The 27,337-nt window shown below is 35.3% G+C and overlaps 1 protein-coding gene and 1 long non-coding RNA gene across 2 annotated transcripts; both read left to right on the top strand.

Moving 5' to 3' along the window:
• The first annotated feature begins 151 nt into the window (after positions 1–151).
• Positions 152–20,973, top strand: LOC112171157 (alpha-glucan water dikinase 1, chloroplastic). The gene is made up of 4 exons (XM_040509443.1): positions 152–284; positions 716–889; positions 8,959–9,051; positions 20,914–20,973. Exons 1-4 carry the CDS (start codon positions 207–209, stop codon positions 20,971–20,973), a joined length of 405 nt encoding a protein of 134 aa, XP_040365377.1. The 5' UTR covers positions 152–206.
• Positions 20,974–21,669: 696 nt separating this feature from the next.
• On the top strand, positions 21,670–22,285 carry LOC121049696. Its single transcript, XR_005801083.1, has 3 exons — positions 21,670–21,811; positions 21,908–21,951; positions 22,054–22,285. It is a non-coding gene; the product is annotated as an uncharacterized LOC121049696 (long non-coding RNA).
• Positions 22,286–27,337: the final 5,052 nt, after the last annotated feature.

Below are 27,337 nucleotides of genomic sequence, written 5' to 3'. Positions count from 1 at the left end.
CTTAAACTGAAGTTTTAAGTTCAGTAAAATTTTTTTATTGAATCATTGTTCTTGTCAGTCATTCCTTTTCTTGATATGATATATAACCACTAACCTGTACTGGTACCTGTAAGTAAAATAACTCTAGGGGCCTCTAGGCAGAACGAGCAATTTAAGTGAAAGCTTATTTTGAGAGTTACTTTCAGGTACAAGAGCTGAAGACTAAGATGCAAAGTTCAGGAATGCCTTGGCCTGGTGATGAGGGTGAACAACGATGGGAACAAGCATGGTTGGCTATAAAAAAGGTAAGAATGCTTGGCTGCATATGCCCATTTGAACTTGTTCTTAAATCCATTAATGCTAGGAATTTAACTGCACTTGATATTAGTATTAGAGCCTTGAATTATGTCTCAAACCAATCTTTTCATATCTATCTGCTTTCTCATTCCCAGTGTACTCTATTGAGTTGACTGGTATATATTCTCCTTGTTTCTCTATTGATGCTTCAATACAGTATGAATTTTTTTGTTTTTTGTTTCTATGGGACATGGCTAAAGCTTTCTGAGACCAGGGGCAGCAATTTCCCATGTTTTCACTACACTTTAAGAAAAGTAGATCTCACAAACATCATAACTTGTTATCAGAGCTCAAGCTGCCTATCAACTTAATGCAAATCAAATTGTTTTATCTTAAAGTTTTCTGATATATTGCGGTGTGCTCATCTCTTATAATCCAGGTCTGGGCTTCAAAGTGGAATGAGAGAGCATACTTCAGCACAAGAAAAGTGAAATTAGACCATGATTATCTTTGCATGGCTGTCCTTGTTCAAGAAATAATAAATGCCGACTATGCATTCGTTATTCACACAACTAACCCATCTTCAGGAGACTCGTCGGAGATATATGCTGAGGTATTCAACAGTATATATTGTAAGTACAAGATTTTGTACATGTTATTTGTTGGCATTCCCATACAAAGCTAGTGAAGTATATCATGACAATTCATCACTGAAGAAGCTGGAAAAGGGCCTAATACTGATCTCAAATACGTTACAGGTAAATGCATCTCATGAGTCAGCATATGCATTGGGATTGCAATCTGTGTTGCAATCCTTGAGTCAGTCCTAGGTTTTAGGAAGTTTGTTTTTGGAAAGTATCTTTCTATTCTTAAATTTTATTATGCAAAGATTTTTTTCACCAGTTAAAATCGTCCCATTGAAGACCTAATTGATTTAGGTCTGTTTATTTTAATTGGCAATCTTTTGTTAAAAAGATCTTTCCTAATAGGAATCAATTAGGGTTAGACGCATTGATTGTACACGATTCTTTCTCCATATAATTCTGAAAATATGGTCTAGGTTTAGAGAGCTTTTAATTTGCATATCATATCAATTTGCATGTGATTGATGCATATATTATGGGTCTAAACTCTCCAATTCAAATAGTGTTTAAGGAAAGGAGTTTAGGAAATCTTATCTGCATTTAGAATTGGTTTGAATACATATCAGATAAAAGATTGTGATTGCATATTGTTTTGAAAAACCTTTCCATGTTTATCTCAATCGGTGTTTAATGTGATTGGATTGAGGGGGAGTCTTTATCTTCTATAAAAGGTTTTGAAACTGCATTATGAGAGGTAGAGTTTTTTGATTGAGAATTTTAATTGTGCTGCATAGTCTGCACTAACTGTTTTACAAAACTCTCATGGTTTGTTTGATTGATTGATCATACTGCTTGTTCACTGCATTCATCACTTGCATATGTGATTGAGATCAGTGAGGCTTCAAGGCAAGATTGAATCTGAAGGCGTGTCCAGATTTCTTCATCTATACAGATTGCTTCATAGTTGTTTAGAATAGGTCTTTTACAGTTGTGAGCAAGTTAGCATTGTTGCTAGTAATGTGGTTGTGTTGAATACCACTACTTGTGATCTGTAACGATTTGATTCATATTGGATTTGATTCTCGTGTTGGCTACGTTAAAAGCCACGCAGTGAAGTTTCCTCAGTGGAGAGGTTTACACTGCGTCAGCAATTCTTGTGTTCTTTTATTTGTGTTGTTGCTTGTTTGAATAACTGTCATTACTCAAACTCTATCAATTTTGTTCCATCCGGTAATTACAATTGGCATCAGAGCGGGTTCTAAAGCTTTTTAGTAGATCTGAGGACATGATGGAACATGAATCTGACAGAGCTGCTAGTTCGATAAATTGTCCCCCATATTTTGATGGTGAAGATTACTCGCAATGGAAGATCATGATGAGGTTCAAGCCTAAGAAAAAGGTACAAAATTTTGCTATCTCTTCTGTTAAAATGAAAGATGTGGATGATAGTGATTCTGTGGATTTAGCTTTACTAACCAAAGAGTTTAAAAAATTTCTGAAAAATAAAAACTCTTATGGTAGTACTTCAAAAAGTATATCTGAATCAAAAATGGGGCAATTATCTGAAAAACGAATTGACAAAAACCTAAAAGTCAATAATTTTGATAAAGAGAAAAGCGTTGTTGAAAAACCTATACGTTATGAATGTGGTGGTATTGGTCATATCTCTTCTGATTGTGGAAATAGAAAATATAGCTCACGAAATAACAAGGCTCTTAAGTCAACTTGGAGCGACAGTGAGGAAAATTCTCAAACTAAGAATGAAGAAGAGAATATTGCTTTCATCTCCTCACCTTATCATGAGGCATCTGACGATTCCAACAGTAAAGGTAAGATTTTTGATATATCAGATGATGTGACTAATGAAAAGTGCAGGGAACTGTATAAAGCTTCAAGAGTGATGTTCAAAAGAAATCTTAAACTTGAGAACGAGATTGAGCAAATCAGAAAAGCAAAGATCAAGGCCGAGTTAAATCTTGAATCATGCAAAGAAAAATGGGAAGGTGAACGCTTTGCTTACACTGACAAAATTGATATTTTGCAGGATAAGATGAATTCCCAAAATTGGGAGGTGGAGCGTATTGAGTTGATTGACAGGACTAAAACCCTTCAGGTTGAAGTTAAAGCCCAATCAAATCTGAATATCTCACTAACCTCTAAAATTGAGAGTTTGCAGGTCAAGCTTGAAGAGTCTCAAGAAAAGTTCAACAAATTCTCAATAGGGTCAGATTTGGTTTCCAAAATGATTGGAATTGGAAAACCACACACCAACAAGAAAAGGTTGCGGCATAAAGGTGCAAAAATCAATCGTTCTAACTTTGTGAAATGTGTGAGCTCAAGTGTGCACTCAAGCTCATCAAATGACCAAGAAACTCATCCCCCAATTCTTCCTCAAAAGCCTAAATTTGATTCAGCACCTCCACCTCATCAAAGGAGAACTCAGGTAAGTTCTGACAGTCACATCTCTGTGCGTCAGCCTAGGTATGTTCATAACTCAAAAAGTTTCACTCCTACTTGTCATTTCTGCGGAAAATTGGGACACATACGTCCTAGATGTAATATGCTCCGCAGGGTCACTCAAAATCAGAGGAAAGCATCAAAAATAGGCTCAACTGCATCGCTGCAAGCAGAGCTGAAAGAGCATTTGAAGTTGATTAGCAGGATTGCAATCCCCAAAGAGCAGAATTTGAAGCAGAAGCAAATCTGGATTAAAAAAGGTTCAAATAATTATTTTTCTGCTCATATGAATAATCTTGATAATATGCTTGAGCTTGCTTTCGTTCCTACGTACTGAACACAAATTGTCTAATTCGTTTACTAGGCCTTTAGACAGAACTCAATTTGAATCACTTAGAAGCACCGTTGGTGGATGCTCTAAGTATTGATACTCTCACTTCGCTTGATCCATTTTGCATGCATTCATGTTGTATGTCTTCATGGTAGTATAGGTGCATTATTATTTCCGTTTCTGCATTGTTAGGATCAGTTTCTGGAAATTCAAGATTGTGATTTGTATCCCTAAGTGTCTGACAGATTAATTTGAACTTAGATTGACGAGGGCTCTACTCCTTTTCTTAAATCTGTGTGCAATAAGCTGCTTAGCATGTTTTGAATTTGTTCCTGCATCACTATGTAATTGTGAGCTTGAACAACATATTCTCTATCACCTTGAATCCTCACATGCACACATACTCTAAGTGGTGGTAAGTCATATTTGTTGGTTGGCCTGTTCTCAATACTCTTGTACGGAATATTTCCTTATTTTTGCTGCTCCTTGAAAAAAAAAAAAAAAAATGTTTTATGGAGCATGGCCAGGCTATTGCCAAAGTAAACAGCCCTCGGTCGTGACGAACGATATGAGGATTGGGAAGAAACGGGAATGGTTTGGTCACCCCGGTGGATTATGAGACTATTGACTCGAGTAGATGTGCTCTTTGGGATGTCCTTGTTACATCTAGTACCCTAAAGTCATCTGACTTGGGAGCTGCTAGCTTAATACTCGTTACATGGGTCGTAGTCTTCTTGAGCAAAAATGTTACTTTGTGTGAAAGGCCAAAAGAAAAATTCAAAATCATGCCCTCACGGTGTTATAAGGGGGAATATAGTTTACGTGCTTAAATTTGTTTCGTATGTGAGGCTTGGTTTTCAGGTTTCCACAAATATTACACACCCCATCTTGAGATATGTTCACTCTTCACAACAAGAGGTATAGAATACTCGATCACCCTCTATCTTATCTTGTGATTGTCGGAATCAATTCACTCGTGTGAACTTATTTTGTTGCACTCTTGTTTATGATTAAGTGGTATTGCTCTTGTTGGAAAAGCTATGCGAATTAAATCTGTTCTTAGCATTTGGATACAACCCACTCATTGTGTGTTTGCATTTCATCCTTGCATCTCTCATCACATGATCACACTTAGGGGGAGTATTGATACTTGGGCTATCTTTCTCTGATTGATTCTTCTTGGGCTGGTGTCTATTGCGAAACATCTACTGGTGATCCTCCTTCTACATAGCTTCCGCTACATAAGTTGCATTTGTCATAAAAATGTCAATGTTGCATCGCTTTTTTGTGTGTTCCGTGATGATATCATATTTCTGATATACATATACCTAGGCCTGGCAATTCAGCCCATGACCCGTTAACCGCCCATTAACCGCCCGCTAAAAACCCATTTATTTCCGCCCGATAACTTAACGTGTTAATGGGCTGCCAACCCGTTAACAACCCGTTAGTTAACGGGCGGAAACGGGTTGCCCGACGGAACCCATCGAACCCGATTAGAAGAGAAAAAAAAAAAATAAGATTTTTTTTTTTTTTTTTTTAAGAATTGTGAGCCCAATATGTATTAACTTTTGATTTAATGAAAATCAACAATGAAAAAGAGTTATAATGGGTAATGGGTTGGAAGAGGGTTTAAAAAAATAAAAAATAAATTTTTTTTTTTTTGAGAAGGGTTTTAATAGATAATGGGTGTGAAAAAGAGTTTAAAAAAATGCAAAAAAAAAAAAAAAAAAAAAAAAATTCATTTTATGTTAATGGGTCTTAACGTGTTTCAATGGCCAATTTATTGTTAACAGGTATTAACGGGTTTTAGTGGGTAATTGATTAGAAAAGAATTTTAAAATTTTTTTTTAAAAAAAAAAAACCTTAGCGGTCTTAACGGGTTCCAACGGGTAACCCGCGAACCCATCGGGCTCAACCCGTTATAACCCGTTAAGATAACGGGTTATAACGGGTTGAGCCCGTTAAGACCGCCAACCCGTTAAGTCCGCCCGTAACCCGCCCGTGACCGCACTATTGCCAGGCCTACATATACCAGAGATGGGTCTATCCCGTGGACAAAAACCGTGTAAATGATTTTGGTTTCAGTGGTGAAGCCGATCAGGTCACCGATCAGGTCATTGAATAGGTCACTGATTACTGAACATGAGAAGTTCAATGAATTTGGAAATGAAAGTGCGCTTGTATGACATGAAACCAAGCACTAATTGGGAGGCAATCCAATGAATGGATGAGGAGATGGCAACGGCATAGGAAACTTTTATGTTAAAAGGGTGTTATAGTTTACCTGAATCTTCTTTTCAATTTCTTTGCTTCTTTTCTGGTTCCTTTTTATGTTTTTAGTGTGTGTGCAGGTCATATAGTTGAGGAAAGATAGAAGAAGATCACTGTTAACCGAAACAGTTTTTCTGGCTCGCGAATCGGTTCATTTTGAACGGCTAGGGTTCACAGATCACTTGGAATCAGAAGACGTGCCATACATGGATCAAAAGCCCCAGGAGTCTATTTTCCAATGGAGTTGACAGATAGAAATTCTGAGTTCTAATGAGTCTGCAGTCTCCAGTTGAGTACAGAAAGGTCAGGGCAGAAAACCAGAAAACTGGGCAGCTGAGCCACATAAAGCGCAAAACAGGGGATAATTCCCGGGGTCCAAATGAGACAAGCCTTATATGTATTTGAAGCCCCAGATGTCTACTTCATTCATACCAAAGGGTTTCTGAATGTGACCCCTGTAGCTTCCGGTATTCAGGTTTGAATGGACAAAGGACATTCTGTCAGCATTCTGACAGTTTTCTGTATTTTTTTGCTAACTTTGCAGGTCTCTAGTTTTCACATCCCTTGGACTTAGAATTCGCGCCACATATGTACGGAAAGCCCTGAATATGAACTTTCATCTCCAAGTAGGATCTTTGGATTCCGATTCTGAATGGATGAGCTATAAGCCTCGGAAGTAGGACTGCTGCAAGGTTTTAGCTGAAATCAGTTTGTGACAAGTGATGTTTCCTATTGTCTTTGAGCATTATTGGAGTACCTTTGGAGCATGTTTGGCATGGAGCTTATGTTAGGAAGTCAAGGCTTAATTAGCCTTGAGGTTTGTGTCTTTAGTTCGTCTCCAAAGGTTGTGTGCATTGGGAGGTCTACAAGAGGGAGCATTCTCTACTTTTCTTAACTATACTTGTTTTTGTTGTTTTCTTTTCTCTCTCTTTCTATACTTAAATCTTTTCATTACATGTGATTATTTGTCAAACATTGAGGACAATATTTGGTTTAAGTGTGGGGGGAAGAAAATTGAAACCTTTTTGCTATTTTTAGGTTGTTAGTTTTGCGTTTTCGATATATATATAAAAATTTTAAAAATTTTTTTTTAAAAAAAAAAAAAAAAAAAAAAAAAACGATATTCAGTTTTTGTGTGCTTCATAACCTAGTTCGTTATCTTCCTCTATCTACTTGACAATGAATTCATGGATGGTTCTTGCAAGCTCTGGAGTTGGCTGCTGCATTAAATTTTGGAAAATTGGGAAGGCCATGCACATAGAGATTGATAGAAGTGGGAAGATACCAATGTTGAGGTTCTGAGTCCCATGCAGGGAATAAGACAAAGGAATATGATGATATCGGAATGAAATATTTGAAGTATGTGCTTTTGTTCCTTGTTGCATGCTCCTCTATTTATTCACTCAAGTACGAGCAGCACAAGAGCTGGTATTCTTGGGTTCATTCACAAGCTGTGTCTACATGTTCGGTTTTATTATGTTTTGCTCTCACTTGTTCATTAACTACAAGCTGAAGGTTGCCTTTGTCATTCCTAGACAAAAAGGGGGAGAATATTGGTGAATTTGATCAACTTGTGCTTTGATTGTTTAAATCTTTTGATATTGATCTTGAAATTGTGTTGACATTCCTATGCCTTATCTTTAACTTGCTTTTTACAAGGTGTGTGTGATAAGTGTTACAGGAATTGCAGGCTTCTTCCCAAGTGAGGATCCTCAAGTACTTGTTGAGGGGAGTTTGTATTAATTAGATGTGTTTTGTATAGGAATGCCAAAGGGGGAGATTGTAAGTACAAGATTTTGTACATGTTATTTGTTGGCATTCCCATACAAAGCTAGTGAAGTATATCATGACAATTCATCACTGAAGAAGCTGGAAAAGGGCCTAATACTGATCTCAAATACGTTACAGGTAAATGCATCTCATGAGTCAGCATATGCATTGGGATTGCAATCTGTGTTGCAATCCTTGAGTCAGTCCTAGGTTTTAGGAAGTTTGTTTTTGGAAAGTATCTTTCTATTCTTAAATTTTATTATGCAAAGATTTTTTTCACCAGTTAAAATCGTCCCATTGAAGACCTAATTGATTTAGGTCTGTTTATTTTAATTGGCAATCTTTTGTTAAAAAGATCTTTCCTAATAGGAATCAATTAGGGTTAGACGCATTGATTGTACACGATTCTTTCTCCATATAATTCTGAAAATATGGTCTAGGTTTAGAGAGCTTTTAATTTGCATATCATATCAATTTGCATGTGATTGATGCATATATTATGGGTCTAAACTCTCCAATTCAAATAGTGTTTAAGGAAAGGAGTTTAGGAAATCTTATCTGCATTTAGAATTGTTTTGAATACATATCAGATAAAAGATTGTGATTGCATATTGTTTTGAAAAACCTTTCCATGTTTATCTCAATCGGTGTTTAATGTGATTGGATTGAGGGGGAGTCTTTATCTTCTATAAAAGGTTTTGAAACTGCATTATGAGAGGTAGAGTTTTTTGATTGAGAATTTTAATTGTGCTGCATAGTCTGCACTAACTGTTTTACAAAACTCTCATGGTTTGTTTGATTGATTGATCATACTGCTTGTTCACTGCATTCATCACTTGCATATGTGATTGAGATCAGTGAGGCTTCAAGGCAAGATTGAATCTGAAGGCGTGTCCAGATTTCTTCATCTATACAGATTGCTTCATAGTTGTTTAGAATAGGTCTTTTACAGTTGTGAGCAAGTTAGCATTGTTGCTAGTCAATGTGGTTGTGTTGAATACCACTACTTGTGATCTGTAACGATTTGATTCATATTGGATTTGATTCTCGTGTTGGCTACGTTAAAAGCCACGCAGTGAAGTTTCCTCAGTGGAGAGGTTTACACTGCGTCAGCAATTCTTGTGTTCTTTTATTTGTGTTGTTGCTTGTTTGAATAACTGTCATTACTCAAACTCTATCAATTTTGTTCCATCCGGTAATTACATATATGTAAGATAGAATGTATTAATATCAGAGACATTGATTTGGGTTGTTTTACCGTGATAGGTTGTCAAAGGTCTTGGAGAAACCTTAGTTGGAGCTTATCCTGGACGTGCCTTAAGTTTTATTAGCAAGAAAAATGCTCTGGACTCTCCTCAGGTAATGCACTACAGTGCCAAAAGTGGCATAAGAGTAACAGACCATGTAGGGATTGAATTGCATTGATAACTTCCACATGGATTATATACCTAAGTAGTCTATGAATTTACCTAAATTGGTCATTGGTTTTCACTGACCATGTAATTAGGGAACACCAAGTATCTCCACCATTCTTTGCACTTCCAAATAGATTATCTAATTTACCTGAGTAATTTATCAATCAAAAAATTTTGGGGAAATTCCCACTTACACATTTTCTAGGGGGTAATTCCCAGTCACCCAAAGTATTTTCAAAATACCGAAAAGGGGTACAGGAGGAGCATAGCAGGATCTGCACCATCACTTGTCCTTACCATCACATGGAGTTTGTCTCCTTCATGTTTGAAAACCCGTGGGTCAGCCTGCAAGCCTAGAAAGAATAAAATATAGTTTTATAGCTTTTATTTGTAGTTTTGTCAGCAAGCTCTTTGCGTAAGAGCTATTGTCCCTTTTTGCATGGGCTTTTGTTTATTTCTGCATGCTGTTTTGTATAGTTATGCATGCTTCTTCCACCTGTTTTTGCAATCACCACCGTAATCTTGTACAAAGCCAGCTAGAGCTGGTATAAGAAGGAAGAATAGATAGCAGATGGAGTACGTTGGAGAAGAAAAAATCTCAGTACCCATTGCTTTCCTTTGTAAACACTTTCAGTATCAATAAAGCCCTTTGTTCATAATATCATCTGTTCATATACTTTCTACTTATTAACACCACATTCATCCATACATAACCCACAACAATAATCTGTAGCTGTAATATGGAGCAGTAGCTGTTCATGATTAGCAGTAGCTGTGGTGACACTTTATTCATGTTCGTGTGAAGCAAACTAGCATTCAACCAGTGTTTTCTATTGCAACTCCATAGAAGACTGTACAGTTTGTACTAGCACGTTCAAGTAGGTTCATCTTACTTTTTATTTTCCGGTTTTCTTAGTAGACTTCTAGTCCAAAATAGGGAAACACTGAGATAATTATGCTATTATATTGCTAAACGGACGATCATATTATCTTTAAGGATTCCTGTTTTAATTAACATGCATGCCAAGATAACTAATAAAATTAGTCAGGGAACCTCTGAGTCTAAGAACCTCTGTTTCTGCTCTTGTTTGGCCCAATAGGTTGGCTTTGTATGCAGTTTTAAGCTCTTGTCCATGTTCAAGACTCAATCTTTAATAGATGTTTTGGCATATGTGTAGTTAGGACAGACCCCCTTAAATTTGGTATCAGAGCCTAGTTTAGCATTATAATAGTATAGTTATATCAGTAAAGTACCTTGAGGACAGAAGTCATAAACACACCTAGTAAGAAAACAAGAAAAATTTGAACCTGTAATTAAGAGTCAGTACAATCCAACCCTGTATTGGGGGGCAATAGACGACTATTGGAGGCCAATAGACGATTCAGTTATCTTGAAATCTAAACTGTTTGTTACATATATTTAAATCTGTTGTTGTTTTATGATAGATTATCTTAATTTAGAGATTACAGAGCATCAAAAACGTAAGATCACTCTAGATCAGAATACTTTAGTTTGTTATTTTCCACAGAAGAATAATAAGCATATTTTGCATAGTGAAGAACATCCACTAATTAATAGTGTCATAGACCTTATAATTAGCCAAGCAGAAAGTATAAAATTAGAACATAGTCAGTATAATCAGAAATTACAGCAAGTATTAGATTATTTTCAGAAAAATTCCCTACAAATAATTAGACAAAATTTAAGTTTTATACAATCACAACTAGAAGATAATAATAGAAATATACAAAGGTTTCCTAGTAGAAAAGAAATAAAAGAGCTTGTAGACATCATTGACAGTAAGCCGAAGCAAGTAGAATTGCAGTCCTTAGAAATTGTAGAACAGCTGAAAATAGAAGTACAGAAAATTAAATTAGTACAAAAAGAGTTAACAGAGCAAGTAGAAAAATTGCATAGTAAAATAGATAGATTATTAGTTTAATGAATGATTCTAGAAATAATAATAATTACATCAAAGCATTAAAAGAAGTTAGTGAGTTAGAAGAAGAACCAATAGGATTTTCAGACTTTACAACAAGTGTTCCTAGTAATAATATTCCCATAAGGCAAAATAATATTATTATCCAATTGATAATAAATTTAGCAGAAAAAATAGATCACATAGAGGAACAAATAGCAGAAATTAATCAACTTTTAAATAGCACATCAGCATCATTACTACCATCATTAGTTACTAAATTAGAAAATTTAACATTAGGCACAAGCAATATAAGAAAAAGAAAAATAAACCCTTTTGATAATAGCAAATGGAACTCTTTAGAAGAAAAGGAAAAGAAATAGTAAGAACCGAAGATATATATCCTAGTGAAGAGGAAGCACAAGACTTTCTTAGAAATGGATTTTTAAGATCACAAAGAAATAGACATAATTTATATCAATTAGGAAGATTTGAAAATAGAAATAGCATAGTAAGTAGCATAAGTCAATATGAAATAAGTTGCATAGATAAAGAAGTTATACTAAATTTACTTAGTAATTCGGCAATAGAACAACTTAGAAAATCAAACTATTCACAAATTCATATAGGAACTATATTAATCGGAATAGCAGGATTAACTAGAGCACAAGTAGGAACTAAAGCATTAGTATACATATATGATGATAGATGGGATAATCACCAACAAGCAGCCATAGCAACAGCTGAAGTAGACCTTAGCACAAACTTAGCAATTATAGGTTGCATTCCAAATTATGTAATGAATATTAAAGAATTTAGTAAATATATTAAGGTAAGCATTAGAACAAAAAATAATAATATGAAAGGCGATTTTAAAAACTTAAGTGTTAGTTTAATGTATGTAGGAAAAGTGTCAGACAAATTTAACTATAAGTTTAATGTTGAATTCCAAAACTTAGTACAAACTTTTGGAAGTAAACATGTTAATATGATAGAAGCAAAACCAGTAGATAATAGTTTTTTAGAAGGAACTCAATGGTTATTACCTAATTTACATGGATCAAAAAATAAACAACCTGATAAAGCACAAATTTTTGAAAATCACTTAGGAGAAGCATCAGTAAGGTTTAGCAATTATAGACAAATAGAAAATGTGGACGACTTAGAAAGTGAAGCAGAAATTAATATGGCTTTTGATAATTTAGAAATCAATATGATTGAACATAATTTTGATAACATAGTAGATAAATTAATAGAAGACATAGATAATTTGAGTGAAGAACAATACTTAGAAAAATATAAAACTTATGAATTAGGATTACATAGACTAAATGATGAGGAACTGAAGCAATTAATATTAAAAATAGGATTAGAACATATTTTAGGAGAAAAGAATATAACAATATGTTAATACAAGTAGAATGTATGCCTGTAGAAGAAACTAGTTCAACAGGAACTTCAGGAATCCATACTGAACCAAGAGTAGGTAGAACCGATCAACAAAATATAAGACCAACTAGAGAACATTATGCAGAAAATAGTAGAACTTATGATTATGAAGAAACTAGACCTAGAAGAAATAGAATACCTTATTCAGGAATAGAACATGTAAACTTAGCAGGAAATATATTAAACATAGATCATGTAGACCCACAAGATTGGGAAAAAACAATAGAAAGATGGGAGAAAGGATGTGTACATGCGGCAATCATGTTAGATTTTAGTAATACAACTGATATGTTAGATTATTTTGAACATACTTTAGATGGAATGGTATTTGATTTCTTTCAAGCATGGAAAGTAAAAAATCCACAACAACATCAAGCAGCAAAAGAAACTTTTAATATAGATACTTTTGTTAAACTTATTAAGTATGAGTTTCTAGATCATAATAGGTTAGATGGTAGAAACGAACAAGAACAAATTAGAGCAATAAGAAATTTAGAGCAATTACAAATTTGTGATTTGCAATACATAGGAAAATATACTACAGATTTCTTTAAATATTTAGGAAGAACAGGTAGGATTAATGACATAAATTTATTAAATACATATATGACTAAAATTAAAGGACCAATAGGAGAAAAAATATGGAGAGAATGGCAAAACCACCCTAGAAAAGATGATATAGCAATAGGACCTAGAACACAACATGTGTATGATATATTAAGAGAAGAATGTAGACAATTAAAAGCAAAGAGACAAATTAGAAAACAATTTTACATGAGCTGTAAGAACATAGATTTACCTAAGCAATATGGTTGTCATAGGAAAGATAAGTATAATAAGAAAATTAGACCATATAGAAAGAGCTATAGGAAGAAGTATAGATCATATAAGCAACATAAGACCTTTGACATACAACCTTCAAGAACCTTTAGGAAGAGAAAATACATTCCTAAGCACTTTAGGAAAAGAACCAATAAACCTTGGATTAGAAAATACAAAGCACCAAAAGATAAGAGTACTTGTAAATGTTATTTTTGTGGTGAGGTAGGACACATTAGACCTAAATGTCCTAAGTTAGGAAAACAACCTAGAGAAAAAGTACAATTAATTGAGCAATTTAAATTAGAAGAAGATGAAGACTTAGAGTCAATATATAGCTTAGACAACTTAAGTGATAGTGAAAGCATTTATAGTATAAATAGCATAGATATGTTATCCGAATCAGAATTAGAGTCAGATTACTCTAATAATTCAGATAGTGAACTAGATGAAAATATATGTATGTTTGAGGAAGAACAAGAAGAATTTCAATATGTTAATTTAGGTTGGCCTCAAGAATGTAGTAAATGTAAGAAAGTAGTAGCTGAAAAATATTATACAAGCAAGATAATATTTTGTAAACCTTGTTATACTAATGAAACATTAGAGCTAAATTCAATAGAGGACGAAGAAATTAATATGCAAAACATTGGAGAAAATCAGAAAACTAGTTCTTTAATAACTATTAATTGTGAGTTAGAACTATCTAAAGAACATAAGATTCAAATAGTAGGTATGATAGATACAGGTAGCACTAAGAGTGTCATAAAGGAAGAGTTAGTACCAACACAATTTAGGCAAAAACTAGTTAAACCAGTTAGAGTATCACAATTCGATACTAGAACTGTATACTTAACACATTGTATGACTAATATACCTATAAAGATAGAAAGACAATTATTTACCTTACCTTTAACATTTATATCACCTGTAGGATCTTATCAATTTATCTTAGGATTAAACTTTCTTAAAAGCTTACAAGGATTTTTGTATATACATCCGGATATAACTTTCTTTAAGAAAGGTATAACTACAACTGATCAAAGTAATTTGATAGAAGCTTATAATAGCATTAGCATAGAAGAGTCAAGAGAAAATAGCTTTAGAGAAGAAGAAAATCTAGATAACAATGTCGATGAGCAGAATAGTATAGAATATGATGAATCAATCTTTGAACTTGAGTATCCAAACATAGGAGAAGTAGCTCTAGTAGAACTAAAACAAATAGGTAGACCTAAAACATTAAAAGAATTATTACAATTAGCAGAACATACTCGAATCATAGGAGAAGATCCCCAACTACATTGGAATAAAAATAAGATTTTAGCAAAATTAGATATAATTAACCCAGATTTAACTATTAAAACAGCAGATATGCCTTGTAATTTATTGGATAAACAAGAATTTGAGCAGCAAATAAAAGAGTTATTAAACCTTAAAGTAATTAGACCTTCTAAATCTAGACATAGGTCAGCAGCCTTTGTAGTTCGAAAGCATTCCGAACTAAAAAGAGGTAAAGCTAGAATAGTTTATAATTATAGGAGACTCAATGACAATACTTATGAAGATAGTTATAAATTACCTAATAAAGATGAGTTAATAAATAAGATTCAAGAGAGTAAATACTTTAGTAAATTTGATTGTAAATCAGGTTTTTGGCAAATTAGATTAGCTGAAGAATCAATAGAATGGACAGCCTTCACTTGTCCAGAAGGACACTTTGAATGGTTAGTCATGCCATTTGGATTGAAAAATGCACCTTCTATTTTTCAAAGAAAAATGGATCAACTTTTGAAGAAGTATGATAGTTTTTGTAGTGTATATGTAGATGATATACTTATACACAGCAAAAATAGAAATGAACATAGAAAACACTTAGAAATAATCTTGCAAGAGTTTATAGATAATGGTATCATTATTAGTAAAAATAAAATAGACTTAGAAAAACAAGATATAGAGTTTTTAGGAATATATATTAAGTCAGGAACTATTCAATTGCAGGAACATATAGCTAAGAAGGTTATAGAATTTCCAGATCGATTAGAGGATAAAAAGCAGTTACAAGCATTTTTAGGATTATTAAATTATGCTAGAAGTTTCATCCCAGATTTAGGAAGAAAAATAGCAGTTTTACATAGTAAGACTAGCAAAACAGGTCAGAAATACTTTAATACAGAAGATATTAAATTAGTTCAGCAAATTAAACAAGAAATTACACAACTTGAACCTTTAGCACTACCATTAGATAGTAGTTACAAAATAGTAGAAACAGATGCATCAGCATTAGGTTGGGCAGGAATTTTATATCAGAAAAAGTTTAAAGAATTACCAAAGTCTGATGAGCAAATTTGTAGATATGCATCAGGTAAATTTAGTGATATACAATCTCGATTACCAGCCACAGATTTAGAAATATTAGGCATAATTAATTCTTTAGAAGCATTTTCTTTATTCTTACATAATGAAATATTTACAATTAGAACTGACTGTCAAAATATTGTTTCTCATTATAATAAAATCACTACTAATAAACAAGCAGCCAGAAGATGGGTCAATTTTATAGATTGTATTACAGGAAATGGATTTAGGCCACAATTTGAGCATATAAAAGGAGCTGATAATACACTTGCAGATATCTTATCTCGGCTTCTTCTTTGACAGGTATGGACTTTTTCAGGCCTTCATCTTCTAGTACTCAAAGAGCAGAAAGTGGTAATACACTAAGCATGACAGCAAGATCAGCAAATATTAGTTACAACTTTAATGGCTACACTGTGCAAGAAATTAGAAATCCACTCTTTAGATATAAAAGTACAGCATCATTATCGACTAGACAACAAGTTCTATTAGATAATTTTTGGAATATTAGAATAAATGCTATGGATATGAGAAGGGGTCAAGAGAAATTAATTAGAGCACTTGAGCAGGAATTTTCAGCCAATAATTGTGATCTTGCTAGATATCAAGAAGAGTATCCTAAGTCAAGAGCACAATATGCTAGACTTCAAACACAATATAATCACCTTAAAGCACAGCATGATAATCTGAATGCATTGTATGTGATGCCCCAGAAATTCGTATTTATTTTCCGAGGATTTTCCGGAATCTAAATTGTGATTTTTGGACGTTTCGTGGCTCGTGGATGGAGCGGAAGTGTTTCGGGCGAATAATTATTTGAAAAGTATGGTTTTAGGGGGTTGCCAAAGGTTGACTTTTTATACGTTGGGATTCTCCGAAAACTTCCTTCACGAAAGTTGTAGAGCGCGTCGTTACGAGTTCGTGGACATGTGGAACGCGAGAATCGGAGTTCGTATGAGAAAGTTATGGCTAGCGGAAGAAGTTTCCATTTTAGTATATATAGGAAAAATCAGAAAAATATATTCATTTTTCCACTTTCCTTTTCCGGAAACCACACTCTCTCTCTCTTCTCTCTCGTCCGCGTCTTCAGAGTCGAAGTTTTTCGACTGACCCGACCCGGACCCGGTCGATCCGACCCGACGTTTCCGGCGAGCTCCGGCCATCTCCGGCGACGAAATTTTCCAGACAGGATCGTCTCCGCCGTCTGGTGGTCCCTGTGGTGTTCTCTAGCGCCGATTCTCGGTGGTAGCGGCGGTAGAAGGCGGTGCAGGTTGGTGTTTTCGGACCCGGCCGGAAAACACAACTCCGGCGACTTCATGGCTTCAACGATTCCTTGGTTGAGCTCAGAGCGGCCTCGTTGATCGATCCTTGGTGGTTGTTTGGATCGATTCACGTGAAACTTCGATCAACTCGGATTGGATCACTGTTCACAGCTTGTGAGGTAGTTTTCGATCCCTTAGGCTTGTTTTCTGACTTCGATCCAGTTATGAGAATTCACAAGCATGCTTAGATGAAGCTTTTTGATGTTGGGAGTTTTGTGAAATAATGAGTTTTTGGCCGGCGGCGGTGCACCACCGTCTGTGGCGGTGTTCCGGCCACTTAAGGAACTGTTTTTGGTATTATATATGTTCTACTCGTTGATACGAGCGTTTCGATATATAATATGCAAATTTTGGAGTTCGTATGGAATTGTTAGGATTTTTACCGTTTCATATCGTTGAATTTATTCGATCCGTGAGGATTTGAGCGTCCGATCGACTTGTGGTTTGGTCACATCGATCGTGGACGTATTCCAGAGACTTCGGGAGGTCTCGGATGTGGTTTTGCCTCGATTGGCGCCACTTTGGGGGATTTTAGTTCAAAACAGGGGTTTCGGACTTAAAATTGGTTATGAATCGTTACTGATTTGAGATCATTGGTGAATAGGTGCTTCTAGAAGGTGAATTGGACGAGTTGTTGGTGATAGTGTACTAGTTCGGTTCTGTATAGAAGACGCAGCGGGATTCTGAGGTGAGTAATCTCACGAAGTTCATTTCACGAACGGGAATACCCTTATTATTTTGAGAGTTATTTAGTTAACTGCAAACTATAGATGGTATTAGTGGCACTTTTGAGTAGATGATTACGTGTGTATATATGTATATTATGGGATGTATATATATACATACGTATTCATGTATTAGTAGATATATGTTTACGTGAAATATATATGTTTTGGGTGGTTTGTGGATTTATGAAAACAATATGCATGAAATGATGCTTTTTATTGTTTTGGGGTGTGGCTTTTGGAAAACAAATGATTTGTGGAAATGATTGATTTCGATTTGTTTTGAAAAGCGTTGAGATTTGAGAAAAGTGTTGAGATTTGGGTATGAAAACAATAGGCATGAATTGATGCTTTTTATTGTTTTGTGTTATGGCTTTTTCGGAAAACAATGATTATGGAAATGTTGATTTCGATTGTTTTCAAAAGCGTTGCGATTTGTGTAACATTTTGGGTCAGATGCGACTCCTTTAATGTTTTGCTCCAAGGGACATTGCGGCCCGAGGATCGAAGGTCTAAGACCTTGGGCAGAATCTCAGGTGACCACGTCTTTGGCCGGACGAGTGGTTACGTTTTTCAGTTAGAGCTCTAATCTGTCTGCCATATAGGTAATTCATGGGGTAACGGGAATTGGTTATTTACAACTCATGACATTACGTATTTTTAGGGAACAAGGTGTGAGTTGCTTCCTTATTAATGGTTTTTAAGGGGACAAGGTGCAAGTTGATTTCCTTATTAACGATTTGATAGAAATCAAGGTGTGAGTTGCTTTCTATGGTACGCTTATGGTACAACTGATAAAATTCAAGGTGTGAGTTGTTTTCTATGTTTTATTGATAGAATTCAAGGTGTGAGTTGTTTTCTATGTTTTATTGATAGAAATCAAGGTGTGAGTTGTTTTCTATGTTTTATTGATAGAATTCAAGGTGTGAGTTGTTTTCTATGTTTTATTGATAGAAATCAAGGTGTGAGTTGCTTTCTATGTTTTATTGATAGAATTCAAGGTGTGAGTTGTTTTCTATGTTTTATTGATAGAAATCAAGGTGTGAGTTGCTTTCTATGTTTTATTGATAGAATTCAAGGTGTGAGTTGTTTTCTATGTTTTATTGATAGAAATCAAGGTGTGAGTTGCTTTCTATGTTTTATTGATAGAAATCAAGTGTGGGTTGTTTTCTATGTTTCGTTTTAAAAGGAAACAAGGTGTGAGTTGCTTTCTTTTATTTCGATTTGAAAGGAAATTAAAGTGTGAGTTATTCTCCTTTATTTCGTGTTTTAAGGAATCAAAGCGTGAGTTGTTTTCCTTATTTTTGGCGTGAGTTGTGTGTGGTTTGAGTTACTCATACGGGCTTGCAAAAGCTTACCGGGTTTGTTGTGTGGCAACCCGGTACACTATTCAAACGGTGTAGGGGTTAATCCTGCAGGTTAGGATAATCGGGGCTGAAGCGGAGGTAGCGTCTTTGCGGCTTTACGGTAGGAAGCCATTTTTGTAACTTTACCGTTGATTAAGGACTTCCGTTGTATAGCTACTCTGAGCTGCATTTACGTTTTATTTTGTTGTTGACAATCTATTTCGTAAGCATTGTTATATATAACTCTATGGAGCGAGTTTATATTAACTTTGAGGGTTCAGGGCATCAATATCTGTGTAAGTTAAAGGGAAAAAGATTCCAGGTATTTTGTATTGATGACTGGACGTTCACGCATATATAATTATGGGGTTATATATATCGATTTTCATGTGTGTAAAATCAGGGGCGTGACATTGTATTATAATTTGCAAAATGAGCATGATACAGTAGTTGATCATTTTCGTACACTGAATATAAATTATCAGAAAACAGTTGAGTTTATTAAGCAAGAAGAAGAAAGTAGTTGGCCTGCATCTCTGTTAGAAAGAGAAACAAAAAATCCCTACTTTTTACAAGCCCTAGCAAAAGAACGGTTTTCGTATTTACCTCATGATTGTAAAGATAAAATCTTCAAGTTACAGCATGATAAGCATCTTTCCCTTCAAGTAGCTATCCAGAATTTTCTCTTTAATCTTATATCTCATCCTCAACCTGGTATAGGAGTCATTTGTCATGATACATTTTCTCATCCTGAAGAAAAAGCACAATTTCATATTCTATTAGCTACTATTAATATGAGAGACTTTGGTGAAATGTACATTGAGCATGATAATCGTAGAGTTAGAGTTACTCCAGGTTTTCTAATGGAACATGGAGTGTTAAAAAGTCTTTATGTCCAAAATGAACATCATATAGAGTCATTCTCCTATCACCTTAAGTATGCTATATCTCATTATCTTAAGCAATGGGGAAGTATAGGGTTAGGTTATAGTACTATCCGACTAGAAATAATTAGCATTCCTTCATATCCTCGTAGAACCAGTCTATATCATGATAAAGCCAGACACCTAGTCATCATATCACTTCGTAATTATATAGAGCCACCTCCTTTACCAACAATTGATGTGGCACCAACAGTGGAGGATATTCACAAATTTCGTGCAGCCCAGCTTGTAGTAGATGATTTCTTTGATGATACAAATCTGCAATTAATCTACCAAGCCAATGCTTTAAATATCTACACCAGAGAACACCTGGATGGAGTACCACGACCAGGAGAGCTGTACACTGTTGATATGAGCACAACCACTAAAGAAGTGTATGATTTATTGTATAAAGAAGAGCAGGAGAGCCAACAAGTGCGAGAAAGTGATGCTGATTATTGGGATAATCTCGATGATGAAGAACTCCACAACATTGAAAACATGATGGAAGCTTGACGATCATCTCACTACATCAATAGAAGATAAGATTCAAGCATGAAGATATAGCTTTACACTTTTCAAGAAGTTCATTTATCAAGCAAGAAGATCAAGATGAACAGCTCAACATAGTCTTCTCAGCAACTGGCAAGAAGAAACGAAGCAGCCATCCAAGAGGCAAGAGGCAAGAAAAAGCCAAAATAACATTCAGCTTGAGACAAGCAAGGAATTCCTCAAAAAGATAAGGACATCGATGTCTTTTCACAGCAAAGAGTTGTGTAACCGGGCAACTTTCGCTCGTACTGGGGCAAATGGGAAATATCCCAAAAATTTTCTATACTGCGGAATAAAACTTTGGTCATTGGCCAGACGATGTAATTAGGCAACACAATATGTGTATAAATCCCTACCATTGTTTGCACTCTTGAGTATGTGGATATTTTTCAGGTGTTAGGTTACCCTAGCAAACCGGTTGGCCTCTTTATCAGACGGTCCATAATCTTCTGATCCGATTCCAATGGTGAAGATCTTGAAGGTTATGCCGATGCAGGCCTTTATGACAGGTGAACTACTATACAAATATTCAATCTTGTAAATGTCATTAGTTCTAATTGTTGAGCACCTTTCTGAGGGTGGAAAATCGTCTTTGATTTCATCAAACTCTTGTTGAAGCAGTTTGCCTTTCAGAAGGCAATGGTTTTATTGAAATATGGTGTTACTGCAGGTTTTTGCATGTTATGATAAGAAAGGAATACTAGACTTTTTGAAGGAAAGCTAGGAGAAGAGTTGACATCTCTAATGATAAAGTAACATTGTGAATTTCTTTGCAGCAGTTGCTGTAGAGTGCAGAGGCAGAATTGATGTTTTTTAATTTTATTTTGGTCAAAATTGATTAACTACACTATATATTTCGTGTCTATGCCTTCAAATTCCTTAAAAGTTGCATGAAGACATTATTTGTCCAAGAAGTTTTAATGTCTCTATCGCTTTTCTGCAGAACATAGTGGAGGACAGTATATGGCCAATGCTTTAGAAGGAGGGTTTAAAAGCTCTAGGTGGGCTGGGGCTTCTTTCTCTTGGAGGAAAATTAGTTCTTAGGCGAATTTTTGAGGTGTGTGCTAAGTATAATAGGAATTGACAGTTTTATATACTAGATGTAACAAATGTGAGAGTAATCTGGAATATTTAATCCAAACCGATGCTAAACTAAGTTGACTATGCTTGGAATTATAGCTGGAAGGATGTTCAGTCATTGGAACTATAAGATCCGTCTTCCAAATTACATGATATATCAGAGGGCAAGCCTTCTGTATTCAAAGGTTACTTTTGCATAGTTTGACATGTGGTACGACTGAGATGTTTTGCAATCCTAAATTGTTGCCTTATAGCTGTTAAATATTTATGGTCATTCACACATTTGTTTTTCAATCTTATATTCCAGATGCTGGAGCCCTACTTACTTTCGGTTGGGGGCTTTATGGACAGGTGAGTTTATGTAGTTCTAAGCCTTTTCTCGGACTGCCTCTGTGCCTCATGGTTTCTCTTCTTGAGAATATTATTGTGAATATTTCTGTCTTCATTTGGAAGGGTGCTGATCTGGGTTAAATTCGCTGCATCCTACTGCACAACTATTTGCTGGATAGTAAAAAGTCAAGTCCAACTTCCCATTCCAAACTTCTGTACAGATGGTTTCTTGATTGCAAAACTGTCAATCTCGGTATCGTTTACAGAAAATTAGAAACTCAGTAGCAACAAAAAAAAGTTAGAGAAACTCATTGCCAATAGTGCTAAACACGATATACCTGGTCCTACTACTTAAGCTGGAACACTTCTCACTACACCAATTTTTCAATCAGACGACAGTTTTTCACTGTCGTCTGATAATAGAGTTTGCTGTTGTCTATCTCAATGCCGTCTGATACATAATCAGACAATACCAAAAAACTGTCGTCTGATAAAGTTTACTACAATAGCGACTACTATATTATCTGTTGTCTGAATACCACGAAGAACAACAGCAATAATACCAAAAAACTGTCGTCTGATAAAGTTTACTACAACAGCGACTACTATATTGTCTGTTGTCTGAATACCACGAAGAACAACAGCAATTGGCAACTTAACTGTTGTGCAAAGTAATTTCAGTTGACAAACCCCAGAAGAATATGGACGTGTAATCAAAATTTAGAGAACATTGATTTGTAAAAAAACTGTTGTCTGAAAGAAGCTTGTACATCTGCAAAGTAATTGAATACTATTGACTGACTTTGAACAAGACAAGAGCAAAACTATTAAAGTCATTGTGTATCATTGCTTCATACTATTGCATCCTAAAATAAACTCTTGTCTAAGATTTTGTTGAACTACAGCTTTCTTGCTTCATGAATCCTTAAAGTCTCTTTACAACCATATGGCGTCCCAAGATGCTGTACTAGTTGATCAATTCATACAATTGTAGCTTTTCAATTCTCTGTGGTCTTCGTTTTCATCAGACAACAGAACATATTATTATTTTTATGTGTTATATCTTGTTAGACAACTGAATATGTTTAATAACTATTGTAGATAGATGATTCAGACAACAGATTTTTCTTTCTTTTTTCATCATGTTCATTTGTTAGACAATGGTTTGCTGTTGATTTTGAATTGTCTGAGATATAAGAGAAGACATACATTCTGTACAATTGAACACATCCTTAATTCCAAAAGCCATTTCATTCATCAGCAATATTCATCCCAACATTTACATAAGAATTAACATTGCCTAAGTGGCTATAACTGCATAAAGCCGGAAAACATAAACACGTCCACATTGCATTAACCATGCCTATAACTAAAGCAAAAACTAAAACTAGCTAGCAGGAGGCCCATCAAAATATCAAAACAAAAATGCCTTCAACTGCGCATTAACCATGCCTAAAACTAAAACTAGCTAGCAGGAGGCTCATCAAAATACCAAAACAAAAATGCCTTCAACTGCGCATTAACCATGCCTATAACTAAAGCAAAAACTAAAACCAGCTAGCAGGAGGCAGGTAATCAAAATACCAAACTAAGCGCCCTGCCTTGAACAACCATCACAGCTATGCAATATGATACTTCATCACAAACTTAGCCCACTCTGACCTCACAACATCAACATCCTTTTGGGTGTAGAACAATTCGGATCGTCGCTGCCACTGAAACAAAAGGCATAGTTAATGCGCAGGAATTATTGCTAGGACTTTGTAAAATCCTTGCATTAGTATACTTTTACCAATTATTGTCCTATCCAAATGATATCTGACTTTGTTAAATTGTAGGTAGAAAATGGCAAAAGAAACCAATTCATACTATGATATCTGACTTTGTTAAATTGCAGGCACCAAAACAAACTCATATTATTTTGTCACTCTTTATACTAACAAAATCAAAAGATGATTGAAAATTTGGTCCTCTACTATGTCGATCTCAGATTATAGGAAGTCCCTAGGAAGTCCCAATCTATTACATACTGAAAAGCTAAAAACAGAGGTAGGAGATCAACAATACGGACCAAAAGAAAAAACACCGACCTTGCACACCTATTTCACAACAGATAAATCAGTTGCAGCAATAATAGTAGTAGTAGGTGAAACCTGCATACAAAATGGTTTAACATTAAAAACACAGATGTGATATATCAATTCTCAGTTTTCTCTTGTGCAAATTGAGAAAGAAATGATAAAATGCATGTATGTAAATATAATCGAAACCTTGGTCCCAGCATCCCCTAGCAATAATATCAAACTGAGAAATTCATTGCAACAGAAGTTAAAAAATTATTGCTAATACTCCCAATGAACTTTAGACTGTCAAGCACTAAAATCATTAATGTAAACTTTGTTTTCTTCATCTGTTCTTAACATTGAATTATCAGTTAAATCATTACTCATGTATGCTTTGTTTTATTAGAGAAGTTAAACTGCATATATACTGATATCATATACTGAATGGATATATTCATGGTCTGTCTTCTATGATGGTTGGTGGCTCCCAATGAATAATACCCATCTATGCTTTGTTTTATCAGAGAAGGTTTCATAAGCAAGTTAGAGGAATCCAACATCACCTCCTAGTCTTTACCTCCAGATCATAGATCAAACCACAAAACCCAGAAGAAAAACACAAATTAAAACCAAAAAAGCCAGATACCTCAGATCAATTCCCAATTACCCAATCTGACAATCGCAAACTCCTGCATCACCAAAACCCCAAATCAATGACATGCAAAGAACAAACAAACCATAAATCGAAAGAAAAATAACATGATGAAGACATGCAGAACCTATTCTCTGCAATTCTCTCCCTCTCTTTCACTCTATGAACAACAGAAACAGCTCACCTTAAAAGAAAGAACAAACCCATAACTCTGCAGAGCAAGGAGAAGCAAAAGGGTGACACCTAATCAAAGGCATAGTTATTCGGATCACCTAACATAAATAATTGGTAAAATCCTGGCATGCCTTGTATAATCTATGACCTATTATTGTATTTCCATCATACCTGACATAAATATAGAAAATGATATAAAAACCAAATTTGCTATTAAACACATGAAATTCATCGTAACATATCAAAACATTACCAATAAGAAGTCCTCTTTTCGTCTCCTCCTAGCTTATCTTTGCGGAATGAAGAAATTTCAGTTCCTTGTTTCAGAGCATCATTAATATAAGCCACTGCATCATCTTGCTGGATACAAAAAGAATGAGTTAATTATTTCACACAACCAGAAACTAAAGGGAAAAACAGAACAGACACCTGAATATACTTGGAACATGTATTGACATGTTCAGGCAACAACAATTGGTAACATAAAGCTAGGATATCTGGTATGTACACCACTTGACATTAAGAAACAGAAAAAATAATGACAAAGGAGTAAATACATCGGCTCAGAGTTCACAGAGTGCTTTTAACATTAGTAAACGCTCTGTCGGATCAAGTCCTTTATAACGTGCTATCTCCTCTCTGCAAGGAAAAGAGATTGCCTTTAGTTGATATCACTTTTTGAATCATATTATATATAGTAAATCTAGCTTATTTCAGTACCCTTTAGCTACCACGAGTGGAATCTACCCCTCAGCAACCTGCAGTAATGTAATCACATACCAGTGAACATTTTAATCATGAATTACCACTCTAACATATATTGCTGGAACAGAAATCTCTTCCTTTGTACAAATAGAACTTCCTTCATAGCTCATATATTGCTGGAACATATTGAGAAGAGATACAATTGAAAGACTGTGACCAAGCCTGCTCAAGCAAATTAACATTTAGTAGTATTCTCAAGCAAATTAATATATGCATACCATTAAGAGTCACGATGTTCCGGTGCTTTATATCTCCCATTGCTTCAAGTTCTCTCTCAAATCCTCGATCTCTATCTGCACTTCCTCTGTTCCCTCCCATTGCTTGAAGGAATGAATCCATGGAAAAATTAAACATCTTAAAAGAGCTTGAAACTCCAATGCTTTTCAGTTTCGTTTCACTTTTGATCCGCTTAGAATACAATGCAGTGTTCCAATCACCCTAATACATCATCTCCATATATATGAGTACCATATTTGTATACCAAAGTGAGTTCGTTATGAGGTTTCAAACTATACTATAACGTTGATGGAAACTTGAACAGATTTAATTACCTTTATTCTCTTCAAGCTTTCATTTGTGGCCCTCTGATTCACACAGTTCCTGCACAGAGGATGAATAAAAGAAATCAATATTCAAGAATCTCCACTCAAATGTATTAGCCTAATTCAGCAACCCACAAATTAGATAAAGCTAGATATCTATATAGGTACGTAGTAGGCTAGTAGCTCCTCTCTTTGATCAAATTTTTCGTTTTGGTATAGGTCTCTTCAGTTTAATCAGTAACACAGGATTTTACAGTGAGGAAAATTTGCCTCACACTCCTTATACCACATCAAACGATGGACTTCGATATCATTCCAAATTCCAAGCAATGATGTCAAAATTGGTATTTGAATTAAATGAATGACTAGCTAGAAAATTACACGCACAAATTCAGCAAATCCAACCCACCCAAGAACTGGGATTTATCAGAATTAACAATTTCATTAGTTTTAACAATTTCAATTTGGGTTTTATCAATTTGGAGATGAATTGGGTTGTCTTAGAATACCTCTTTAACATCCAAGATTCGGTGGAATGACTGGAGTGAATAACCCAGCAAGGCAGCAACTGATCATGCCTCAAGGGCCGAGCTGCCGAAGAACTGATGAAGATCAGAAACTTCAAAAAATAAATGGAATATTCAAATATAAAGGAGAAGAAGAAGAAGAAGAATAGAAGAAGATGAGGAGAAGTAGATGGAGAGGGTGAGAGAGATACCTGGAGGCTAGACCGCTGGAGCTCAGAGCCAGCTGCTTCACCACCCAACTAGTCTTATCAGACGATCTCCGCCACAGCACCACCAAAAACCCAATTATCAACTCAATTGAAGTCGTCGCTATCACCACCGCCATGTCCGTCACCGAGCCTCCCAGCGAAACCCCAAGCGCCGACTCCAGCTTTCGCACCAATTCCGAATTCAAACTCACCGTCGGTAAATCTCTGACCTGAATCCCTCGATCTCTGTGAAATGAATCGGAGCCGCGGAGCTCTTGATTTTCTCGAGGTTGGTGAACTAGAAACTGAGAGAGAGAGAGAGAGAGAGAGAGAGTAGGGTTTGGAAGGACAAGGAAGCGAGAGAGAAGGAGAAGAGAGAAAAGTGTTGGTCGGAGGCGGGGAAAGATGAAGAGGAGAGTTAGGAGAAAATGAGTTGTTCACGGTTAGGGTTTGGGAAGTAAATGCAAGTGTGGGAAAATATATCCAAGTGTGGGAA

Source organism: Rosa chinensis, chromosome 6 (assembly GCF_002994745.2).
Source record: "Rosa chinensis cultivar Old Blush chromosome 6, RchiOBHm-V2, whole genome shotgun sequence".
NCBI lineage: Eukaryota > Viridiplantae > Streptophyta > Magnoliopsida > Rosales > Rosaceae > Rosa > Rosa chinensis.
The sequence above is the reverse complement of the archived record's forward strand: the minus strand, read 5'-3'. Positions and strand labels throughout refer to the sequence as shown.